The 20,543-nt window shown below is 37.6% G+C and overlaps 1 protein-coding gene across 1 annotated transcript in view; it reads right to left on the bottom strand.

Annotated features, from left to right (window-relative positions):
* Positions 1-20,543, bottom strand: part of Lgr4 (leucine rich repeat containing G protein-coupled receptor 4) — a 103,278-nt gene that overhangs the window by 24,243 nt on the left and 58,492 nt on the right. The window contains exons 3-4 of the mRNA XM_042691414.1: positions 3,564-3,635; positions 2,329-2,400 (exon numbers count right to left, since the gene is read on the bottom strand). Coding sequence (XP_042547348.1) covers positions 2,329-2,400; positions 3,564-3,635 — 144 coding nt within the window. The remainder of the gene's footprint in view (positions 1-2,328; positions 2,401-3,563; positions 3,636-20,543) is intronic.

The raw sequence follows: 20,543 nt of genomic DNA, 5'->3' as shown, positions 1-20,543 counted from the left end.
CATTTTCATAGGCTTGTGAGAAGCTATTATGCTTCCTGTTTATTAAATACAGACAATTCACCATCAGATTTTATAGTCATTCTCAAGCACATACTAGCATCAAACCACTTCTGATCAATTTCAACTCCAATGGACTTTGCTCCTTCTGAGCACCATTCAAAACCACAGAGAACTTTCTCTTGTAATTCGGGTCTGAAGATCAGATTTTCAAATTGACTCAAGTGCTGATAAGACTTTTATACCAGGACAGAATTTCAATTCTATCTAACTTGATCACTACACCCACTAAGCTAACAAACTCACATTTCCTTCTTCTATAGCACCTCCTTGAGTTTCTGCTACACATATAAACAGATGAATACTTTCAAAAGATAAAAGAAAACTTGTTTTCTTAGTCTCATCTAAACTCTCATCATAATTTTGAAGATAATTTAAAGATTTAATGAATGATGAGCACAATATGTTTTTTTCTTTTTAAAATAAACATTGATGGGGGGTGGGGGGAAACCCCTCTATTTTTTTCTGTGGGAAAACAACACTTTAAATCTACTAATAAATACCACATGTACTCTAATGTATTTACTGGCCACAAATTAGAAAAATTATTTGTATGTTTTTCCTGGGAATTTTTCTACTCTATACTTGAAAATAAGATTTTAGTCTTTCTAGCAGAACTGTGGCTCAAAATGGTAGAGTACTAATCTTGATTGAAAGAGCTTAGGGACTGGGCCCAGGCCCTGAGTTCAAGCCCCATGACTGATCTAGTACTGAAACTAGATCAAATGATTAAGTACTCTGATTATTATATATTGGGAAATAATTCAATGTAGAGATCCTAAAGGAAAATAAATTCTGAAGAAGTAAAAAAAAATATTTACAAAATTTTTTACAATTTTGAATGTGAATGTCAGGCACCAGTAGCTCATGTCTGCAATCCTAGCTACTCCAGAGACTGGGATCTGAGGGTGGAGGTTTAAAGCCAGCCTGGGCAGGAAAGTCTGTGAGACTCTTATGTCCAATTAAACAGCTACAAGTGTGACTCAAGTTGTAGAGAGTCAGCCTTGAATGAAAAAGCTGAAGGGCAGCACCCACTCCCTGAGTTCAAGCTCCAGTCCCAGAACAAAAAGAATGAATGAATAAATGAATAAATAAAACGTTTAAAGAATTCTAGCCCAAGGGAGATTAGATCTCTCCCTCATGTACATCATCCTAAGAGAGAATATAGACTCACCAAAATAGTATCTCTGCAAAGAAGCTCATTCTATACTTCTCATCTGAATAGTCTACTCTCTGTAAAATCAGAGGTGATGAGATCCTTATATTCTGTAACTGACTATTTTTATGAAAATTTGAACTAGAAATTGGAAGGCCAACTCCTTGTTTATGGCAGAATGTAACATTTAACTTTTACAGTAGTTTAGTCTGTAACTTCAGTCTCACATTCGCTTCGTATTAATTACTACAACATTAATTAGAATTCTAGGACAAATCTATCTAGTTTTGAATCACTAATCCACCTTGTAGTTGTCTGATGTTGGACAAGTTCTTTAAAACTCTCCCTTCAGGGTGTCATGGTCTGAAAAGAAATGTACTCTTTACTTGACTTATGTAACTATAACCCCTCTGAACATCACCTTCATAATAACAAGTTTTAAATTTACAAAAAGAAAATTTAAACCCTCCCCCTTCATTTTTCTCATCACCCATCAAGAATACAGAATGGATTTATAAAAAGGTAAATTATTTGTAGAAAAAAAATGCAGAAACAAATGAAGAGGTATTTGGAAAGTTTTTTTTAACATTAATTACTATACACGATTGAAAGTGTTACAACCATAAACATGCCACATAAAACCAATTTTTTTTCAAAACAGAAAAACCTGGGAGGAAGCAGCCCAAGTAACTAAAGTATTACCACCAAAGCATATTTGATGTCCACGAGTAAGAAATTATAGTCATTTGCTCTAATCATTATGACCACTTGAAAAGAAACTTCTTTAAGCCTGTCAGAGTAGAAAATACTAGTACTTCAGTAAACACTAAACTCTAGTTCCAAGAGATGGGATCACCAGACACACTGCATGTCCATAGAAGTAAACCCAACATCCATGGACTTTTCTCCCAGCCTCAGAGGTAAGAAAGAAGGCCAACTGGCCTTTCCTTCAACAGAGAATCATACCTTGTTAATAACCACTGGCCATTCTCCTTTTTATTCTAGGTGAGAACACAGACCTCCCCTTCCCCTAGTATTCTCATTCTTTACTCATTTAGCAGCCAGAGCAGCCTCCACATGATTCAAGGATTACAGAAGACTTGAAAGTTACTTACAGAGACTGCAAAGCACTCAGTCCACGAATGGCTTCGCTGGGTACTGTTTTCAATTGATTATTCTGGAGAGTTCTGGAAGGAAATTTTCAGTTAGTGATTAATAAGCAATTTTTATCTTAAAAGAATTTGGAGCCATTACTTCCCCTCCTCCATCCTCAAAAAAAGTAAGAAGCATCTGAGATGAAGTCTTAAGTGAAACTTCTGCTGCTATTCTAAGCCACCTCTAAAACACACCTGCTAGGTAACCTTCATTTCCAGGAGTTGTTTTATTCCTGGGAACTAAGACACCTTAGCTAATGTTCAAAAGTTTAGGCTCTAGTTAATGTTATTGGAGGTATAAAAAATTATAACTGGGAATTATAATAAGCAAATCCACATGAATACCTAATACCTTTTCCAACTGGAATTAAAGAAACCTGGCCATTAGATAAAGCCTATTTTGCCAGGAGGAAAGAACCTTTGCTCTTAGGGAGAATCAGACGTATCTGCATATAGGACCCACACAAAAACTGAGCCCTTATCATCTAAGGGTGATGGCCTGGAGAAAAGAGGCAGAGATTCCTATTGAATATGGAATTCTTTTAATTTCTGCCTAATACCATTTCTGTCACTTTAAAGAAATGACAGCCTGACACAAATCATAACCCATGCAATGGAAGAGGTAGGGGCCTACCAAGCTTACCGAACTAAAGCACCTTGCCCAGGTTTTGAACAATGTGAAAAGTAGATGCAGTCACTTCACCTGTTTCTCAGTTTCCTACACTCGAAGCTCTGCCAGCAATTTATTTCCTGATCCTTCCCCAGCTATATAAATCATGGGCATAGCAATTCCTTCAGCTCTAAAAATGCTTTTAACATTTGAAGCTCTTATAAACTCTTATCCCTTTTGGGTTAACTAATCCAAAGTTCTAGTAGCTATAAAATAAGTAGAAATAAAACCCAACCAGTAGAGCTTAAATATGGTTTTGATTTAATGCATTAGCTTCACAAAAAGCCTAATATACAACTGTAATAGCCTAAAGGTCAGAATGCCTCCTATTTAGTTTTAACTTTTTTTATCTAGACCCAAGGTTGTCTAAATCAACCTCTAGCCTCCCACACTACTCACTGGCCACCCCTTATATCTTTTAATCCTGAACTGAAAAAAAACTGTGCTTAACCTAGGTCCAAGCATGTCTACTTTGTAGAAAGAAAATACACAGCCAGCTGTGAAACTCTAAAATTGCATTACTTACAGAACTTTGAGTTCTTTCAAACCAGACAAGGCCTTTGGATGGATAAAAGAAAGGTCGTTGCCAGCCAATTGTCTAGAAAAAAAAAAGTAGCAAGAGAGAAAAAAGAAGTAGTAATTCAGACTTAAACTTCACAACGTACTATAACCTAATCTATGATTAAAACTCTATCTTAACATTTCGCAAGTCTATGTGACATTAAACATGGACTTCAACCTTTGCTAAAACAATTTCAAGATTCTTCCAATAAGATAAGCATTTCTAGCATTTAAAAAAAAACTTTCCATACAGTAATTTAAGCAGACACATTTTTATTCTGGTGAGGTCAAGCAAGCCAAAACACATTAAGCCAAATTAAGTTTGCTATTCATGGTCATTCTGCAGCTTGCAATGTTGTCCAAGGGCCTCATAAAACGCAGACTACTAGTCAGCAGGCAGAAATGTTTGTTCAGATCACAGCAAACCAGTCTGTCAAGAGAGAATGTCTGGGGAGGTGAGGCAGCTTGGTATCTCAGCATAACCCAGGGTAGCATATTTCAGGGGCAAAAAAGGGGAGTCATTAGAGGTATAACTTTCCCAATAAAGGCCTACATATACTTCATACTTTTAAAGACAATGGTTTCCTAAAACAATTTTACAACAGCAAACTTAATGGGGATAAGAGTGATGTATGGAAAGAGAATTCATTCTTTAGGTCCTTTTGTAAGAAATCTGAGCACACAATTCACTTTCCCTCTCATCTCCCATTCAGTGATAACTGAAATGAGAAGAGTAAGACAGAAGAAAAGGCAGGGACAGGGTAAGAATGCATAAAAGTCACGTGTGAACTGAAAGACAATTTTCAAGTATCCTCATGATAAAAATTCAGTACCCGGGCTGGGAAGGTGGCTCAGTGGTAGAGTGCTTGCCCAGCATGCCTGAAGCCCTGGGTTCGATTCCTCAGTACCACATAAACAGAAAAAGCCAAAAGTGGTGTTGTGGCTCAAGTGGTAGAGTGCTGGCCTTGAGCAAAAGAAGCTCAGGGACAGTGCCTAGGCCTTGAGTTCAAGCCCCAGGGCTGGCAAAAAAAAAAAAAAAAAAAAAAAAATTCAGTACCCTCTTGCTTCTGGTTTTGTTCAGGTTATGTCCCTGAAGCAGCTATAGACTATAATTTTTTTAAACCCCACATTAAAAAAAAAAAGATGCTAAAAATAGGCAGTGAAATGACTCTGAGATCAAAAAGGTGATTTCTTCCCAGTGCATGGGTAAATGCTAGATTCTTAGGCAACACAAGTTTAACATAGGGTTCATGCACCTCAACTCCCCATGTACTTTGCTTCTTCTTCACAAGACATTTTAACACTCTTTATTATGTGCTTTTCAAGGATTCTCATAATTTAGATTTCCTAACACCTAACTTGGTAGCACCCTCAGTCTTATTAATGCCACTTAAAATGCAGATCAGGCATGAAGAATTTCTGAGCTGACAAAGCCATTAGGTCGCTAAGTGACCCACACCTTTCAAATATCAGTAAGACTTGATTTCCTGATTTATATTTCTTGGAAATTCCTGTATTAAAGAGAAACAGAGATTAATCAACCAATCAGAAACAGCAACAAACTTATAAGGCAACTGTCTATCTGTAGCTAATTAACTATTTTCTTTGCTTTGCTTTTGTATTGGTCCAACAGAAGCTCTTCTCTTACATTTCGCTGGTGGAACTACAAAACAACTTCTGGTTGGGGGCTGCCCAATTCATGAATTGATGTTTGCTCAAATAAACTTTTAAAAATCTGACTGTGTAAGCCAGACATGGTGGTAAATGCCCATAATCCTAGCACATGAAATTACCTAAAGCATGAGGGTTGTGACTACAAGGTGAGACTGGACTATATATTAGTCATAAATACATACACTCATAAATATTTCTTTTCTTTTTTTTTTTTTTGGGTCCGGTCGTGGGGCCTGAACTCTGGGCCTGCACTGTCCCTCAGCTCTTCAGCTCAAGGCTAGTGCTCTACCACTTGAGCCACAGGGCTACTTCCGGCTTTTTTCTTTTTGCTTATGTGGTGCTGAGGAATTGAACCCAGGGCCTCAGGCATGCAAGGCAAGCGCTCTACCACTGAGCCACCTTCCCAGCCCATTAAATATGAATTTTTTTTGGGGGGGGGAACTCATAAATATTTCTGGGCTTCAGTTTATTTTTTTTTTTTTAAACTTTCATGGCCTTATATCCCTCAGAGTTCACTATATGTAAAGTGAAGTGTTGAAGATGACAGTTTTCAGGCCTGACTGCTTCCACTTAAAAAAATGTTTCTTTTTGATAAATCACATTTCTTAAATGCTTCATCTTGCAGAATCATTTTCATCCCTTAAATATTCACTGAAGAGTTCATTTCTTTCCAACATGCACCTTGTGCACGAATACTTGGGGCACATAATTAAATTTGGTTGCAGGTTATCTTCTACTAGTTGTTTCTTAAGTGTGGGTCTTGCAGTATAAGTACAAATGTTTCTAGGAACAGAGCACACATCTCACATTCTATAGCACCAATCAATGTCTAGAAACTGCTTTCTCCTAAATTCCTGTAGGAAAATGTTTACCATGCACTTGGTGCAGCATCCCTGGTCTGCTTGAGTATAAGCTTGGTGTAAGCACTTTTCAGGGTGTTCTGTGTCCCAAGCTTGTTCATTACCTTCAACAAATGGTAACCACAGCTACAGTGCAAAGTGTTTCAAGGTCATCTTTCAAGAGATCAATCTGCTCCATGAGGGCCTAGAAAGGCAGTAGCCATCTTCCCTCCATCAACTCAAATAGTCATGTGACTCCTTTCTCCCTGACTGTCTGTAAATCCAGTGTTAGAAAAGCTAATATGTTTTAAATGTCTTTGCATCTATCAGTGTTCCTTGATGTGTTCTGTATATTGGGCTGGGATTGTGAAAAAGAGTATTTTATAAAGTAACAAAGAAGGTGGCAAAAAACAGAACACTTGGTTATCTTAACTTGTCAGCAAAAGAGAGTGTTTAACCACATTAGCCAAAATATTTTCTTCCTTTTCCCAAATCTCTGCCCCTCTAGAAACCATGGGAAAACTAAAAGTAACCTAACTTCAAAAAGCATTCTCTTTCTCTTCTACTTATCATTAATATAAATGACAAAATGAGCTCCCTGCATGAGGCTTATCCTGAAACACAAGCCAACTATCTGGAGAAATAAACATTCCTAGTATGTGGTGGATGGTGATAATGCTACACGAGAGGACACACTACTTTGATTATTACTTGGTTTCTTACTAGAGTAAACATATCATGTGGAGCCTTGGGGAATGGATATACCTAAGTTCACCATGCTGCTGGGCTTCCAGAAGGCTCCAGCAATTACATTCTTCAGAGCCTTTTCTTATTTTGCTCTTTTATTTTTTTCTTATAAAGCAGTAATACAGCAGATCTGGGGCATGCTTTGGGCCTAAATCTGTGCATCCAAAAAAGAGCAAAGTGAATAAATAGCAGGGCTAACATATAGCTATAAATTAACAGATCACATATAGACATTTGAGTACCTGAGAGGTTAGCTGACTTAGCTAAGCTTTAAGTCACACAACCAATACTTTAATTCTTGCCTGGCTGGCTACAATGCTTATCATTTTCCTCTTGACACCTCTGGGGTATCACCAAAAGATTAGGAAATAATTCCCAGAAAGGAAAGATGGAGTAAAGTAGATCTGGAAAAGGTATAACCTTGTTTGAATATTAATACCTCTCACCCAGCAGTCCAAAGCTAACAAGGCCTGTCTATGCACTAATAGCAGACACATTAGTCAAAATTATGAAGAAATTCCCAACAGATCAACAGTACACAGCTGAAGATAACTTGAGGCAAAGGTTGAAAAAGCAATCAGCCTTTCTTACTTGATCTTGTACCAGGACTCTGCTTACAGTTTAGAGCATTCAGTGGGGAAGGAAAGGATGGATATGTGTGTGTGTGTGTGTGTGTGTGTGTGTGTGTGTGTGTGTGTGTGTGTGTGTGTGTGTGTGTGTGTGACTCTGCTTACAGATTAGAGCATTCAGTGGGGAAGGAAGGGATGGAGGTGTGTGTGTGTGTGTGTGTGTGTGTGACTATGCTTACAGATTAGAGCATTCAGTGGGGAAGGAAGGGATGGAGGTGTGTGTGTGTGTGTGTGTGTGTGTGTGTGTGTGTGTGTGTGTGTTTAAGCACATTCCAAGGGGGGAAAATGGTATGAGAAGTGCCAGTATGTTTAAAGAAAGCACTTCACATTTCATGCCTAGGTTTGTACTTCAGTGCCATCATCCTCAGAAAACCTTTTTCTACTATGCACGTGTGTTTGTATATATTTACGTATGTATATATGTATGTATGTGTGGATGTATAATTTAGAATTCTCCCAATAGCAACTAATCCCAAAGAGGAAAAAAAACCAAAGGGTAAGAATCGAAGGAAGAAAGTTCTATCTTTGATAATTGTCGATATATCCAGTAGATAGTCTCAGACATTCCTTTGTCCTCTGCTCCTGTCTCCAAAGAGCATAGGAAGAGTCACTCTGTAAGTCTTCGATCTATTCACTCTTATTCTTTTGTTGTTACCTGAGTGTAGGCCCCATTTTTTTTTCTCACCTGGATTACTGCCATGAACTCCCACGGAACTCCTGCCTCAAACCACTTAATTATAATACTCTGAGATCCAAATCTTTAAAAAGTACAACTCTGAGCATTATTCCCAAAGGCTCATTTTTCCCCTGGTGAATTTGCTGGACCTACAAGTACAACCTTACTATTTTCTACCTTAATTCTGTGGGCCCTGTCTTCTACACCCAAGCACTGTTATATGTCCAAGCATACCAGGCTTTCTCCACTCCTGACTCTTTGCTCACCCCTTTTTTCTTCACCTGAAATACCCCTCCTCTAGCTTCTGCCAACTGGAACATAGTTCAGACTGCCCAAGTTGGATAATACTACCACTATAAAACCATTTTGATATCACCTTCCTTTGATTCCATTGGCACCTGAGATAAAACTTTCTCACTGACTGCATCTTAGTTTTCATCCCTGGAAGAAATGGGAAGTGCTCTATTTCAACGAGCAAGAACTAGGTCTTACTTATTTAGGCTGCTTTAGTTTAGAATCTTATATGCAGCAGAAACTTATGTTAGCTACCATGCCTCAGCTGAGCTCCAATATATAATGTGATTTGAAAATGTAATTCTGCTCAAGAGTGGAAAACTTTCTTAGTTTCCCTTTTCTGTATACTTTCTCTCTTTCATTTGAACTCTTTCACTTCCCTTTATATGCTTCATAGAGAAAAGCTACTTGCCTGCACTTGAGTGCCAGTGAACAACTGTCTTTCTCCACATATTCTGAAAGCATACATTTTCTTAAACTAGAGGGCCAAGGGGCTTAAAATATCAGAACATCTCAGAACATCAGTTCACTGGCCAGAAGTAGTATCTCAATGTACACCATAATGGGCACATACTCAAAGAGAACTGAAACAAGTCAAAAGGGCTTTGAATAGTGACACATCTACTTCAAGGTAAATACAACTCATTATGCTTGCTATAGTAGTCCCAAAGCAAAGGAAGAAAAAACAGAGAAGAGACAAAAAAAAAAAAAAAAAGTGGAAGAAAGGTAAGTATCAGTCCATTAGACTTCTGCTTGCCTAGTTGTTCTGGAACTGTACCAGAAGCAGAAAACAAATGGTTTAGTGTGTAATGTCTTCATGAATCCCTCTTGTGTGCATTTATTATTCATAAGGAACAGGGATTCACATTAGGGGCTCCTTTCAGGGGAAGATTTGGGGAAAGCAGAGATTTTCAACCATCCTCTACTTTTAATGCATAGACTACACCAACTTTTCTATCTGCTGTCTTTACCAACAGCAAGAAATAAGAAAACCATGCTGGTTAAACAGGGGTCACTGGTCAACAGTAAGTATCAATAAGTACATCACATTTCAAAAGGGAGTCTAGACTGGAATTAGAGTGGGATTTTTTTTAAACATCGGAAACAACTGAAATAAGAGAGGCAAATGCAAAGGAGACAATAAACCAATTGATGGTGCTGTGTTGAGAAATGTATGGATTTGAGTTTCTTCTGTCCTACGATGTAAATTTCACCACAGCCATTTGGCTGGAATTCTAGACAAGAATTAGTGGAATACGGACATTAGTACACACTAACTAGACATGTACTGAGCTGAGGGAAGACAGATGAGGGTTCCGTGGTTTCCAGCAGCTGTTGTGAAGAGATATGGGGTGGAGAAGGCAAAGGGAGACCACAGCAACTGTGGAAGAAAGGCAGGAAATGTGCTTTGCACAAAAATAATACAGAGCTTCTCTCATATACTGGAGAGATTAAACAGAAGGTTACACAGTTTCCCAACCGCTCAGGTCCCCCAATATATCTCCCTCCCCCACCCTCTCTCTCTCTCTCTCTCTCTAATTATTATTTTGCCAGAGTGATTACAAGATTGCTCTTTTGTCAAATCCTAATAGAAAAGTACTTGGAGCACAGCCCTTCTCTCTAATCAACACTTATCTGCCCCTCAGCCATATCTTTTCTCCTCCCTCACGGTTTCTTTCTGTACCTACCTTTGAAGCCAAGCAAAGGGAAGTATCACAGATCATATCCAAACATGTCCAGGCTGACTTGCCTGTGATACCATTAAATTTACTCAAGTGGATAGATTGCCAGATCGTCATGCTACATGTAGAGTACAATAGGCAAACCACCATCCTGTCTTCAGAGAACATGACTCTAGTTTAAAACTGAATGAACAAGTATGGCCATGAGAAAATATTTAACAGGAAGTGAGTGATATTCTTGTACCACATAGAAGTTAAGATCACCAAAAGCCAAAATGTTGGCAAACTGCTTAAAAGAGAGAGGGGAAGGGGGAAGCCCTGATAATACACATTTCTTTTGTAAATCCTAAGCCATGTATTCATTTATACGTGAAGACCTATGTGCACAGTCATGCCTATACCTGAAAATTATACCTGTCTATACATGAAAAATATAAAGATATGAAGAGGCTCACTAGTTCCTGGCTAGGAATAGTCGGTGTCCATGTAGATAATAAAAATATGAGCATTTGTTTAGTCCTTTTTGGTTTCATTATCCTACTATATTGGCCCTTAAAACAAATTTGTCAGTTGTCTTGATAAGCTTATTAGACCTATTCTGTTGTTTTTTGGTTTTGGTAGGGTTTTTTTCCTTGAATGGATAAGGAATGTGAACTTCTTGCCCATGGTCATACAGTACAGATGAATGATGCAATTTCAGGAAATATAACAATGTGTGTGTGTGGGGGGGGGGGGGGGTGTTGGTGTTATTTCTACCTTTGATGTAAGAGCCCCAAAGGACACTGTTGTTGTTGTTGTTTTGTGAATAAAGAAATTCAACATCTAAACAACTGCCTTTCTAATTCCCCTTGGACATTCTAGGAAGAATCATTTGTTACAGTAGATCAAAGTAGCCTTTGGTCAATGGATAATGTCTAGCCTGGTTACCCCATTTCTTTCTTGTTTTTGTTGGTTGGTTTGTTTGTTTGTTCGTACTGGGCAGCAAACCCAGGGTCTTGCACAAGCTAGATAAGCACTCTACCACAGCTACATGCCTAGCCCCATTACTTTATTTCTTCATATACCAGGTAGTTTCATATAACTCTTATGAAACTATATAAAAACTGAGTATGTTTTAAGAACATATATTTATTAAGAATGTTCTTAATATTTTTAAGGTAGTCTTTCTTTTCAAGAAGAGGAAAATATTTCATATGTATACATGAAATACATGAAACATATTTTCATGAGACACACACATGTTTGTATATATATATGTATATGTATTTCAAAAACTAAAACAGGAATGCAGAACAAAAAGTAAAATGTCCCTGATAACAACATGTGTAGATGACCTAGAGCCTTTGACATACTAGAGAGCTTTATTTAAAGAAATTTCATTTCTACTTATACCAAATTTAAGTTCTACTTGACTCACACTAAACTAACCTACATATAATTTCATTTTAGGGTTTAAATTTAAAGAACAAACAAAGAAACAAACAAATTCCTAGCAGGTATGTGCCAGTGGCTTACACTTGTAATCCTAACTACTTAGGAGCCTGAGAATGGGAAGATGATGGTTCAAAGGCAGCTGTTGCTGGAGTCTTTCTCAGTCCAAGCTGGATTCAAGGGCATATGCTTATCATCCCATTCTATGTGGAAAGCTGAGACTGGGAGAATCCTGGCTCTAGGCCAGCCCAGGCAGAAAAGTCTTTTAGACTCCATCTCCACACAGGGAAGCTGAACACAGACATGTGAGTGATTCTTCAGACAATGTAAATCATTTACCCTCAAGCTCTATCTACCAATTTAAGAAGATATTCTTACCATTTATTCTAACATTAATGAAGAAATATTTATTTAACTACCATAGACCAAACACCATAGGTCTGTCAAAGGAAACAATGAATTTTCCCAGCACATTTCTCATTTCCTTCTTTTAAATAAAGTAATCCATTCATCATACAGGTCAATGGAATTTAACATTTATATAGGCTGTAAGATTTCTGAATCAGTAAATTCAAGATGAGAAGAAATCCTCTGTCTTAACCTCTCCCTCACTTTCAAGTTAAAAAACATGGCTTACTATCACTAAAGATCATCCAGAAGTGATCATAGCCCTTCCATAGAGAAAGTTCAAGGAACAGCCAAGTACACATTGACCTATGTAGAACACAAAATAACAAGCCATACAATCTGGTGCTAAGTGGCAAGGAGAAGACTTTCAGAGGGATTTAGAAATGGAAAGCCAGGGAAGGCTACATGTAGCAGCAAGGGCTGAAAATTAACTGCATAAAACGGGCAATGTTCCAATAATATATACATTATACTGGGGAGAATGCTGTGGTCACCAGTCACCCATTCATTTATAGTCTCTTCCTGGCAGATCCTGACTTCATTCTGTATCTCCTCCTTCATAGGACGCAGCTCCATGAACAATAAAACCTGCCTTCATCAACCATGCTGGTCCCATTTTAGTAAGTGGTTTAGTGGTAGACTGTGACCCTAGCCCTGGTCAAGGTTTCTTGGTGAAGGTTTCTGAGATAGAATAGCTTTCCTTCTAAATGAGGAGACATTAGAAGGGATGACCTTCTTCTTCTACCATTTTATCTCAACATACTATAAGAAGGGACAACAATCATGTTGAGATCAGATGACTAAGAAGTGGGTTTTTGTTTCATTGCTTGTCTACATTTTTTAGATATCCTTCTGTATGTCCAGATTTTAAGACTGAGTATGCATTATATTTATTTATATAATATATATATATAAAATCTTTTTCCAAGAGATAAATTCTAGGTTTTAATAAGCACTGTTTCATTTTGAGATTATCTTAAAATCCATACGTGTCTATGAGAAAGATTATTTCTGGCATCTCTAACACGACCTTCTATGAAGCATATATAGGATCCAAACTAATAATAGATAGTGAAACCAAGGAAACGATGAATACATCCTAAGCAAATGTTTTATTAAATACTGCACTTAAATAAGCATGGCCTTACCAAGGGTAGATAATATGGTGGCTTATTTCCTTGCAGGACAATTTAATCTTAGTTGTGGAAAATAAAACACATTTTCATTTACTTATAATCTCGACTATATTTGGACAAAGAATCAATAAGCAGCCTTGATTAAAATAAGTAAATGAACCAGAAATCTATGGTTTCATTTGCCTCTTCACATTCTCTGAATATCATGTCAAGCTTGCCATGAACTGCTTAATTCTCCTGTGTGATTTCTCCTAGTTCCCTATTAAATCTGGATATATAAACTTAAGTTCTGAGTATATCACATCTCTAAACCCTTTTAGTCCTAGGCTGTTAGGCACTACAGGACACTGTAATATATGGCACTACTTGTATATCCAAGCTTTAAATGAGACCTAACTCTTCTTTCATAATATTTTGTTCATTTTAGATGGACCCAATGAAACAACATTTTCTACAGTTGTGTATAGTCACTAGATTCTAGTGGGCTGTGATAACTCTGTGTCCCTTTCCTCTTTTCTTCTGTTGGTTTTGGAAGACTACTTCTCCATTCTAAGTAGTACTATTGGGGATGAAATCCATAACCCAGGTGAGATCACACCATCCTGTACAGAATGACTGGTTCAAAGACAGGCACAGGAGGCAAGCCTCAACAACTAGAACCCTCCAAAAGGTTTCTTTCTACTAAAAGCAGCAAGAAATGATTTATTTTTATGGAGTGCAAAGATGCATATAGAACTGTAAAAGTTCTATTTCTCACTGTCTCGAGACAGGCTCATTACAATAGGAAAGAAAGGGGGAAAATACAAAAATAAAGACAATAAGGTCAAGAAATAGAAAGTGTAGCAAAACCCTTATAACTTCAAACCTCAACATCCAGTATTCTCTGAAGCCAACTTGACCTCTGGACCTTCCAGTTCTGAATGAAACAGTAAGTCCTGGGTTTCTATCTCTTAAACTAACCAGGAGATACCTGTTATATACATTATATATTTCAAGCTTTACTCATTCCAAAATCCAGGAGGTCACTGACTCATCGTCCCCAAATTTGCATTTCTGAATAATCTTTACCCCAAAGTCACTGTCAATACTCTACTGAAACAAATCTTAGAACACTTAAAGAAAAATCTTTCTTCAGTAGCTATGGGCATCTCTCTCCAGAATGATGATGTTGATCCCTGGTTTCTTTGTGAAAAGCCTCTTCTCCCACAGCTCCTGGGGCAAACTTCTGCCCTAGTTCTCTGGCATTTGGTCTTCTTCCCACACCCTGATTCAAGTTATTTCCCAAAGCATTGTCTTTGGCCTTCTTCCTCTTTCTTCTGCCCTTTCTCCTTGGCAAGCCTTACGTTTATTGAAGGTCATATCTAACCAAGTTATCAAAAAGAACAAAACTTCTCTTCAACAGGCAGTTAAGAAGTTAAACTCCATTGCTCTGCTAAGAGTGGTCCTCCCTCAGCATGGTCCCCAAGGTTTCTAGGTTTCTTTTTCGTAGCTTGGTTTCAAAATTTCATACTCTAATAGAACTTAACATTTTTGCTCCCATCCCAGTCAGTCTCCCTATCTCTGCTCATGCTCCTTTGCACATCTCCTCATGCATAACTCCTATTATCCCTCAAGGCTCTCCAGAAATGCCAACTCTTTGATGAGGTCTTCTTTAATCTTTCTTGCTAGAAGTAATTTCTCTTCTCCTTTGAACTCCCATAGCTGGAGCCCACTGCTCATCTCCCTTGAAGGCAAGAATCTCATTGAATTCAGCACTGAACACAGTGCTTTAGCTGACAGAAGTGTGCTGAGTTAATGTATGGCCTAGTAAGTCTTTCCTCAATTTGTTCACATGTACAGGGACATAGGCAGACGTAGCTAGGACTGACACCAAATGATATATTACTAATGAGCTTTGTGGTCTTGGACAACTTGTTAAAAAAAAAAAAAAACTTGAGATATCCTCATCAGCAAATTGGAAATAAATATACCTTATAAAATTTTATACGTTGAAACAAAATCAATAGAATAATGCTCTACAGTGGAGAATCCAGAACCTCATATGCCCAAATTAGTATAAGTTCTCCTCCTATTTCACTAATCTGAGTGATCTCCAAATGACCGATTATGGGAAATGCAGTGAATCAGGTAGTAACACTTCTCCATGAGTTTACTAGACAACAGTAAGGGTGGTAATCTTAACTAGGAACAAGAGATTGCTTCAAACGCTGTTAAATATTATCAGGCAACTGGGCAACTATCTTGTTTTATCTGAGAAATTACTACAGTTGATAGATCTTCCCTGGAAGGCTTCATTAAGGAAGCCTTCAGGAAGGAAACATTAAGTGAATCAAATGCCAGTGTAATTCCTTCTGAGTATAATATTACAAGAGAACAATGGACAGTTACTTTCTCCAGCACTAAAGAATTCACACAGTAAATCTATTTGATAATAATTCATTTCAAATTTCTAAAACTCTTTTTCAAAGTCTTTACCCAAACTAGTATAGTTGGCTAAAATTGTTCAAATGGGAAATAATTTTAAGATAAAATGGAAATAATAATGACAGCCAACATCTGGTCAAAATTTATTATGTGCTAAAAAACTTAACCACAGTGCTTAGTAAAAAATGAGTGCCCCTAAGAGGCAATAGAATTTATTATCATGAATTTACAGATGAGAATATGGGAGCTTTAGAGGCAAGGAACCTTACTAAGGTTATATAGTTTGATTTTAAACCTCCAGTTTAAATCATTTACCCTTTAATAAAGTAGTGTAACCATTTAGAATTGTCCTGTAGTTGAAACAAAATGACAGGTGATTTTGAATCCATACTCAAAGACTTACATTTCACTTCAGCCTTGTGAAGTCTCCCAAGTCAAATTCAGTTTGGAAATAAAATGGCATTGTCCCAGTCACAGAGTGTGTTGTCAACAATAACAAACCAAGTGCCAACTCTGGTGAAAGTTTCAGGGTACTATCTACAGCAATTTTTATTTTTCAGAGAAGACCTATGGAAAAGTTGCTGGTATTCCTTAGGCTATTTCAAACTAAATCATTTTCACATCTCTAAATGTCCATCATTCTTCAAATGGCTATCAGTGTCCTGACACACGTAAATGAAAACCAAAAGCATTTGTGGCCATGTTGCATCCTGTAACAGATTCTGTCCCTGCTAAATAAAAGTTTTTCCAAAATTTCTGGCTTTTTTTTTTTAACATGGCTAACAGACATTTATATTGGCCTACTCCAACTCTTTCCCCAAGCAAAACCACATCTCCTCCAGGAATTTCAAGAAAAAGAAAGACAATCGTGTTTACAACCATTAGTGGAATCACCTTACCTCATATGGATAGAGCCCTTTCTGAATACAAAGTACCTTTGATCAAATATCCAATATTTCATTTATAGTAGTTCTGTGAAGAATCTCATTTTTAAAGAGAAGTGCAAAAATCAAGAGACTGTCCCAAGATTTTAGTTTTAGAACCTCAGATGTATTCACTTTAGAGCCAGAACCTCGGTTTTTATATTCCCAGAGAAAAGAAGGAAGGGGGCCTCACTGGTTAGCATGTTTATGAGCTATAAAACATTCAAAAGTAGGTCAAGTGTGAAAATAAAATGATTGACAACAATAGTTTCTAATGTATCTCATGTATATTGAAAAAGGTAGATGAAACATTTCCCTGAAAATAAATACACATTCCTCAACTTTTTCACAAAGAATAAGGTTCTGAAAACCTGACTTCAAGACCCAGGAAAATAAAATGCCCGGCATCTGAACCTGAACAAGACCCTGAACTTCTTCAGCTCAACTTCTACCTTTGTAAAGTAAGCTACTCTTATAGTAATGAGAACAGACTGATATATATCATCAGGCTTTAAGCAGATTCTACTGAGGATCATATGTATACAAAACTGAATTATTTAGGCCCCAAACAGACCAGCTCTTAGTATTCATTTTCTTAAGTGTCTCAGTAAATGGCACCTAGCCATAGAAGGCAAAAATCTTAGTCTCCTATTTACTACTCTACTGTGAAATTAAACTCTTTCAGAGTTTCAATTTTTCCTCTTTAAAACCCCTTCATGATCTCACCTCCTCTCTTGACATTTCTCTAGATTTATCCCTTAGTCCATGTCATAACAAGCTACTTCATGTGTCCTGATACTTAGGAAATATATTCTTTATGCCTTCACACATGCTATGAATTCTTCCTGGGGCTTCATTCCTGCCTACCCTCACCTGGAAAATTCCTGTATGTCCGGCATGTCTCAGGGGAAGTGATTCTCCATTTATAACCTAAAGTACATATAGTACTTTAGGCCTCTACTGATCTATACACAACCCTTCACCACAATGCATATGTTAGTTCCATTTTGTCCTCTAACTTGGTCCTAAACAGCTTTCTTCAATGATGAGAATGATCTATGTCTGGATTAATGCAGGAGTTACTCACTACAGGTAAGTACTGAGCACTGAAAATAGTACAGAATTGGGATGTGGCCTAGAGATAGAGCTCTTAGCTAGCTTGTTCAAGCCCTGTGCTCAATCTCCAGCACTACTAAATCAACCAATTGATCAAAAGATCTGTATAATATGGCCAGTTCAACTAAGAAACTACAATGTTCAATTTTCTTAGCTCATTAGTTTTAAAGTAAATAGCCACTTGAGGGTAGTGGATATGCTAGTAGGCAGAACAGCTCTGAAGAGAGGACCACACTTAGATCGTATCCTTAACACTCACTGTAAGACCCAGCCTGGAATAGGATGTCCAGTGTATTTGCTTAAAAGACAAGTTAATGTGTAAGAGTCTGTAAACCTTGCTGGGTGCTGGTGACTCATACTTGTAATCCTAGCTACTCAGGAGGATTGAGATCTGAGGATTGCAATTCAAAGACAGCCGAGGCAGAAAAGTCTGTGTGAGTCTTATCTCCAATACCCAGATAAAGCAAAAAGTGACAATGTTGCTCAAATGGTAGAGCACAAGTCTTGAACAAAAGAAGCTCAGTGCCCAGGCTCTGAATTCAAGCCCCAGAAATCACACACACACACACACACACACACACACACACACACACACACACACACACACACACACACAAATCTATCAACATTTTCCTCAACACTGGATCAACTCTGGCCATTTAACTTACTATTACTGCTGAGAAATGATTCTACCCAATACTCTAAGCATCCTAGATCACTATATCAAATTTGGACAAACTTGTTCATATCTTGTAAAGAATACCTCGTTCACATGGAAAAAGCAAAAAAAAAAAAAAAAATCCCTCAGCCAATCATGCATTTCAACTGAAGGGTCTCAGCTCCACAGTCACTGGTAAATGACTTCCAGATGCCTTCTAGACAAATGGTTACACTGTTTATGAAATACTACAAGAGTCATGGCAGCATTTTTTTGGAATGTCAAATTGACTATATTGTTCTTTAAAGAAAAAAATCAGGCATTTACCATATTTATATTAATATGGAAATTAAATTCCCTTGCATGCCCCCAAACTATTGCCAGAATATGCAAGCTTACTTTGAACAGTTGGTTCTGCTAAATGACTTTGTGAAATCCCATACAGTGTTTGGAGTAGGTGTACCAAACTTGATTTGAGGGGCTTTGTTACTTCAATACTCGAATAGAGAGAACATGACCTAGCTACAAAGAGCCAGCAATCAAATTCAATTTGGTTCCAATTAAAAGTCTTAGTTGGCAGAACTGGTGAGGCTGACAGATGCTTGGTCATTTGAGACTTTAAGAAATCCAAGATGCACACTTCACAAAGCAGAGATTATACAGGTCTGACTCCACATCTAGTCCCCAGGATAAAATCCCTTAAAGTATACATGACAATCACAGTCATCAATAAAGGAAGTTTGTACATAATGGCCTCAGCTAGAAACAAGGGAACTCCTCCACTCCTCCACTAGTGCATCACACGTCACCAGGGTTACACGATCACTGAACAATCACTTGTTGGTGTCCTTTCTTTGTATAATTGCTTCTGTAAAGAGAGACTAATCCTAAAGTCTGAAACTATATAAGACAAAAAAAAAAAAAAGACTGAGACAAAGCAGCTTAATGCTTGATTAGGCAATGAAGGTGAAGGCTTCAAATGCACCTCTAACTCCTTTTTAGCACAATTTAAAATTTTAACTATAAATTAATGACGTCAGCACAAATCAATATTCATTATAGAACAAAGTACAGAAGACATAAAATACAGTACACCCCTTTTTCCCAAAGATAATATTTAGTAAATATTTACTATATAAAATTTTTAATTTAAGTAAATAGATTACCATCAAAAAATTATTTATTTATTTAGCCAGTCCTGGTGCTTCAACTCAAGGCCTGATTGCTATCGCTGAGCTTCTTTGTCCTCAAGGCTAGCTAGCACTATACCACTTGAGCCACAGTGCCACTTCCAGTTTTCCTGTGATTAATTGGAGATGAGTCTCATGACTTTCCTACCCCAGCTGGCTTCCAACCAAGATCCTCAGATCTCAGCCTCCTGAGTAGCTAGAATTACAGGCTTGAGCCACCTGCACCCAACACTATCCAAACATCTAATATTTAAAAATATGTACATTAGGGGCTAGGAAGATGGCTCAGTGGTAGACTGTTTGCCTTGCATGCACGAGGCCCTGGGTTCGATTCCTGAGTACCACATAAGCAGAAAATCCAGAAGTGATGCTGTGGCTCAAGAGGTAAAGCACTAGCCTTGAGCTGAAGAGCTGAGGGGACAGCACCCAGGCCCAGAGTTCAGGCCTCACGACTGACAAAAAAAAAAAAAAAGTACATTTTAAATTTTTAATTAAAAACATTTTTTAAATATTCTGGCTAGTATTTAATATACAGTAATTCATTCTGTATTCACCAAAATATTCTAAGCAAGAGACTATTATTATCCATACCTTCAAGACAAAGAAACTAAGCAGAGAAAGGCTAAGTAATTTAATCTAGTTCACAGACTTATAACAAATAATCTCTGCTCTTTTTCTTTTTGGCTGTGAGAGCATTATGTTCAACTAAGTAGTGTGGGAAAAAATATTTCTTCTTAACTCTATTAAAACCTTAAATGCTCTTCAATACTATGTCAGAAGCAGGGGGAACAATCTGTGTATCTGGAGTACTGCTCTCTGTTCTAAGGGAGGTACCGAGCCAAGCCAGGAGACAGACATTCACTGAGTTGGCTCCAACAGTCAAGCAGCTGGAGTGCATGGCACAATCTGTACTCTGACTTGGGATTCCTTTAGGGCTATATGTTTTTGGTGCTCCTAGTATACAACAGTCACCTAGCTACGGCCACAAACTTAGCTTGTGCTTTTAAAAGCCTACATTAATTTATGTCAAGTCTCATTTCATTTTTTTTCCCACCAAGATTCTTAAAGTGCAGTTTTTCAGTTCCTTTAAAAACTTAAAGGCATTGTGTTCTGATGGA

The sequence above is a fragment of the Dipodomys spectabilis genome, unplaced genomic scaffold (assembly GCF_019054845.1).
Source record: "Dipodomys spectabilis isolate Male_0828 unplaced genomic scaffold, ASM1905484v1 ptg000145l, whole genome shotgun sequence".
NCBI lineage: Eukaryota > Metazoa > Chordata > Mammalia > Rodentia > Heteromyidae > Dipodomys > Dipodomys spectabilis.
The sequence above is the reverse complement of the archived record's forward strand: the minus strand, read 5'-3'. Positions and strand labels throughout refer to the sequence as shown.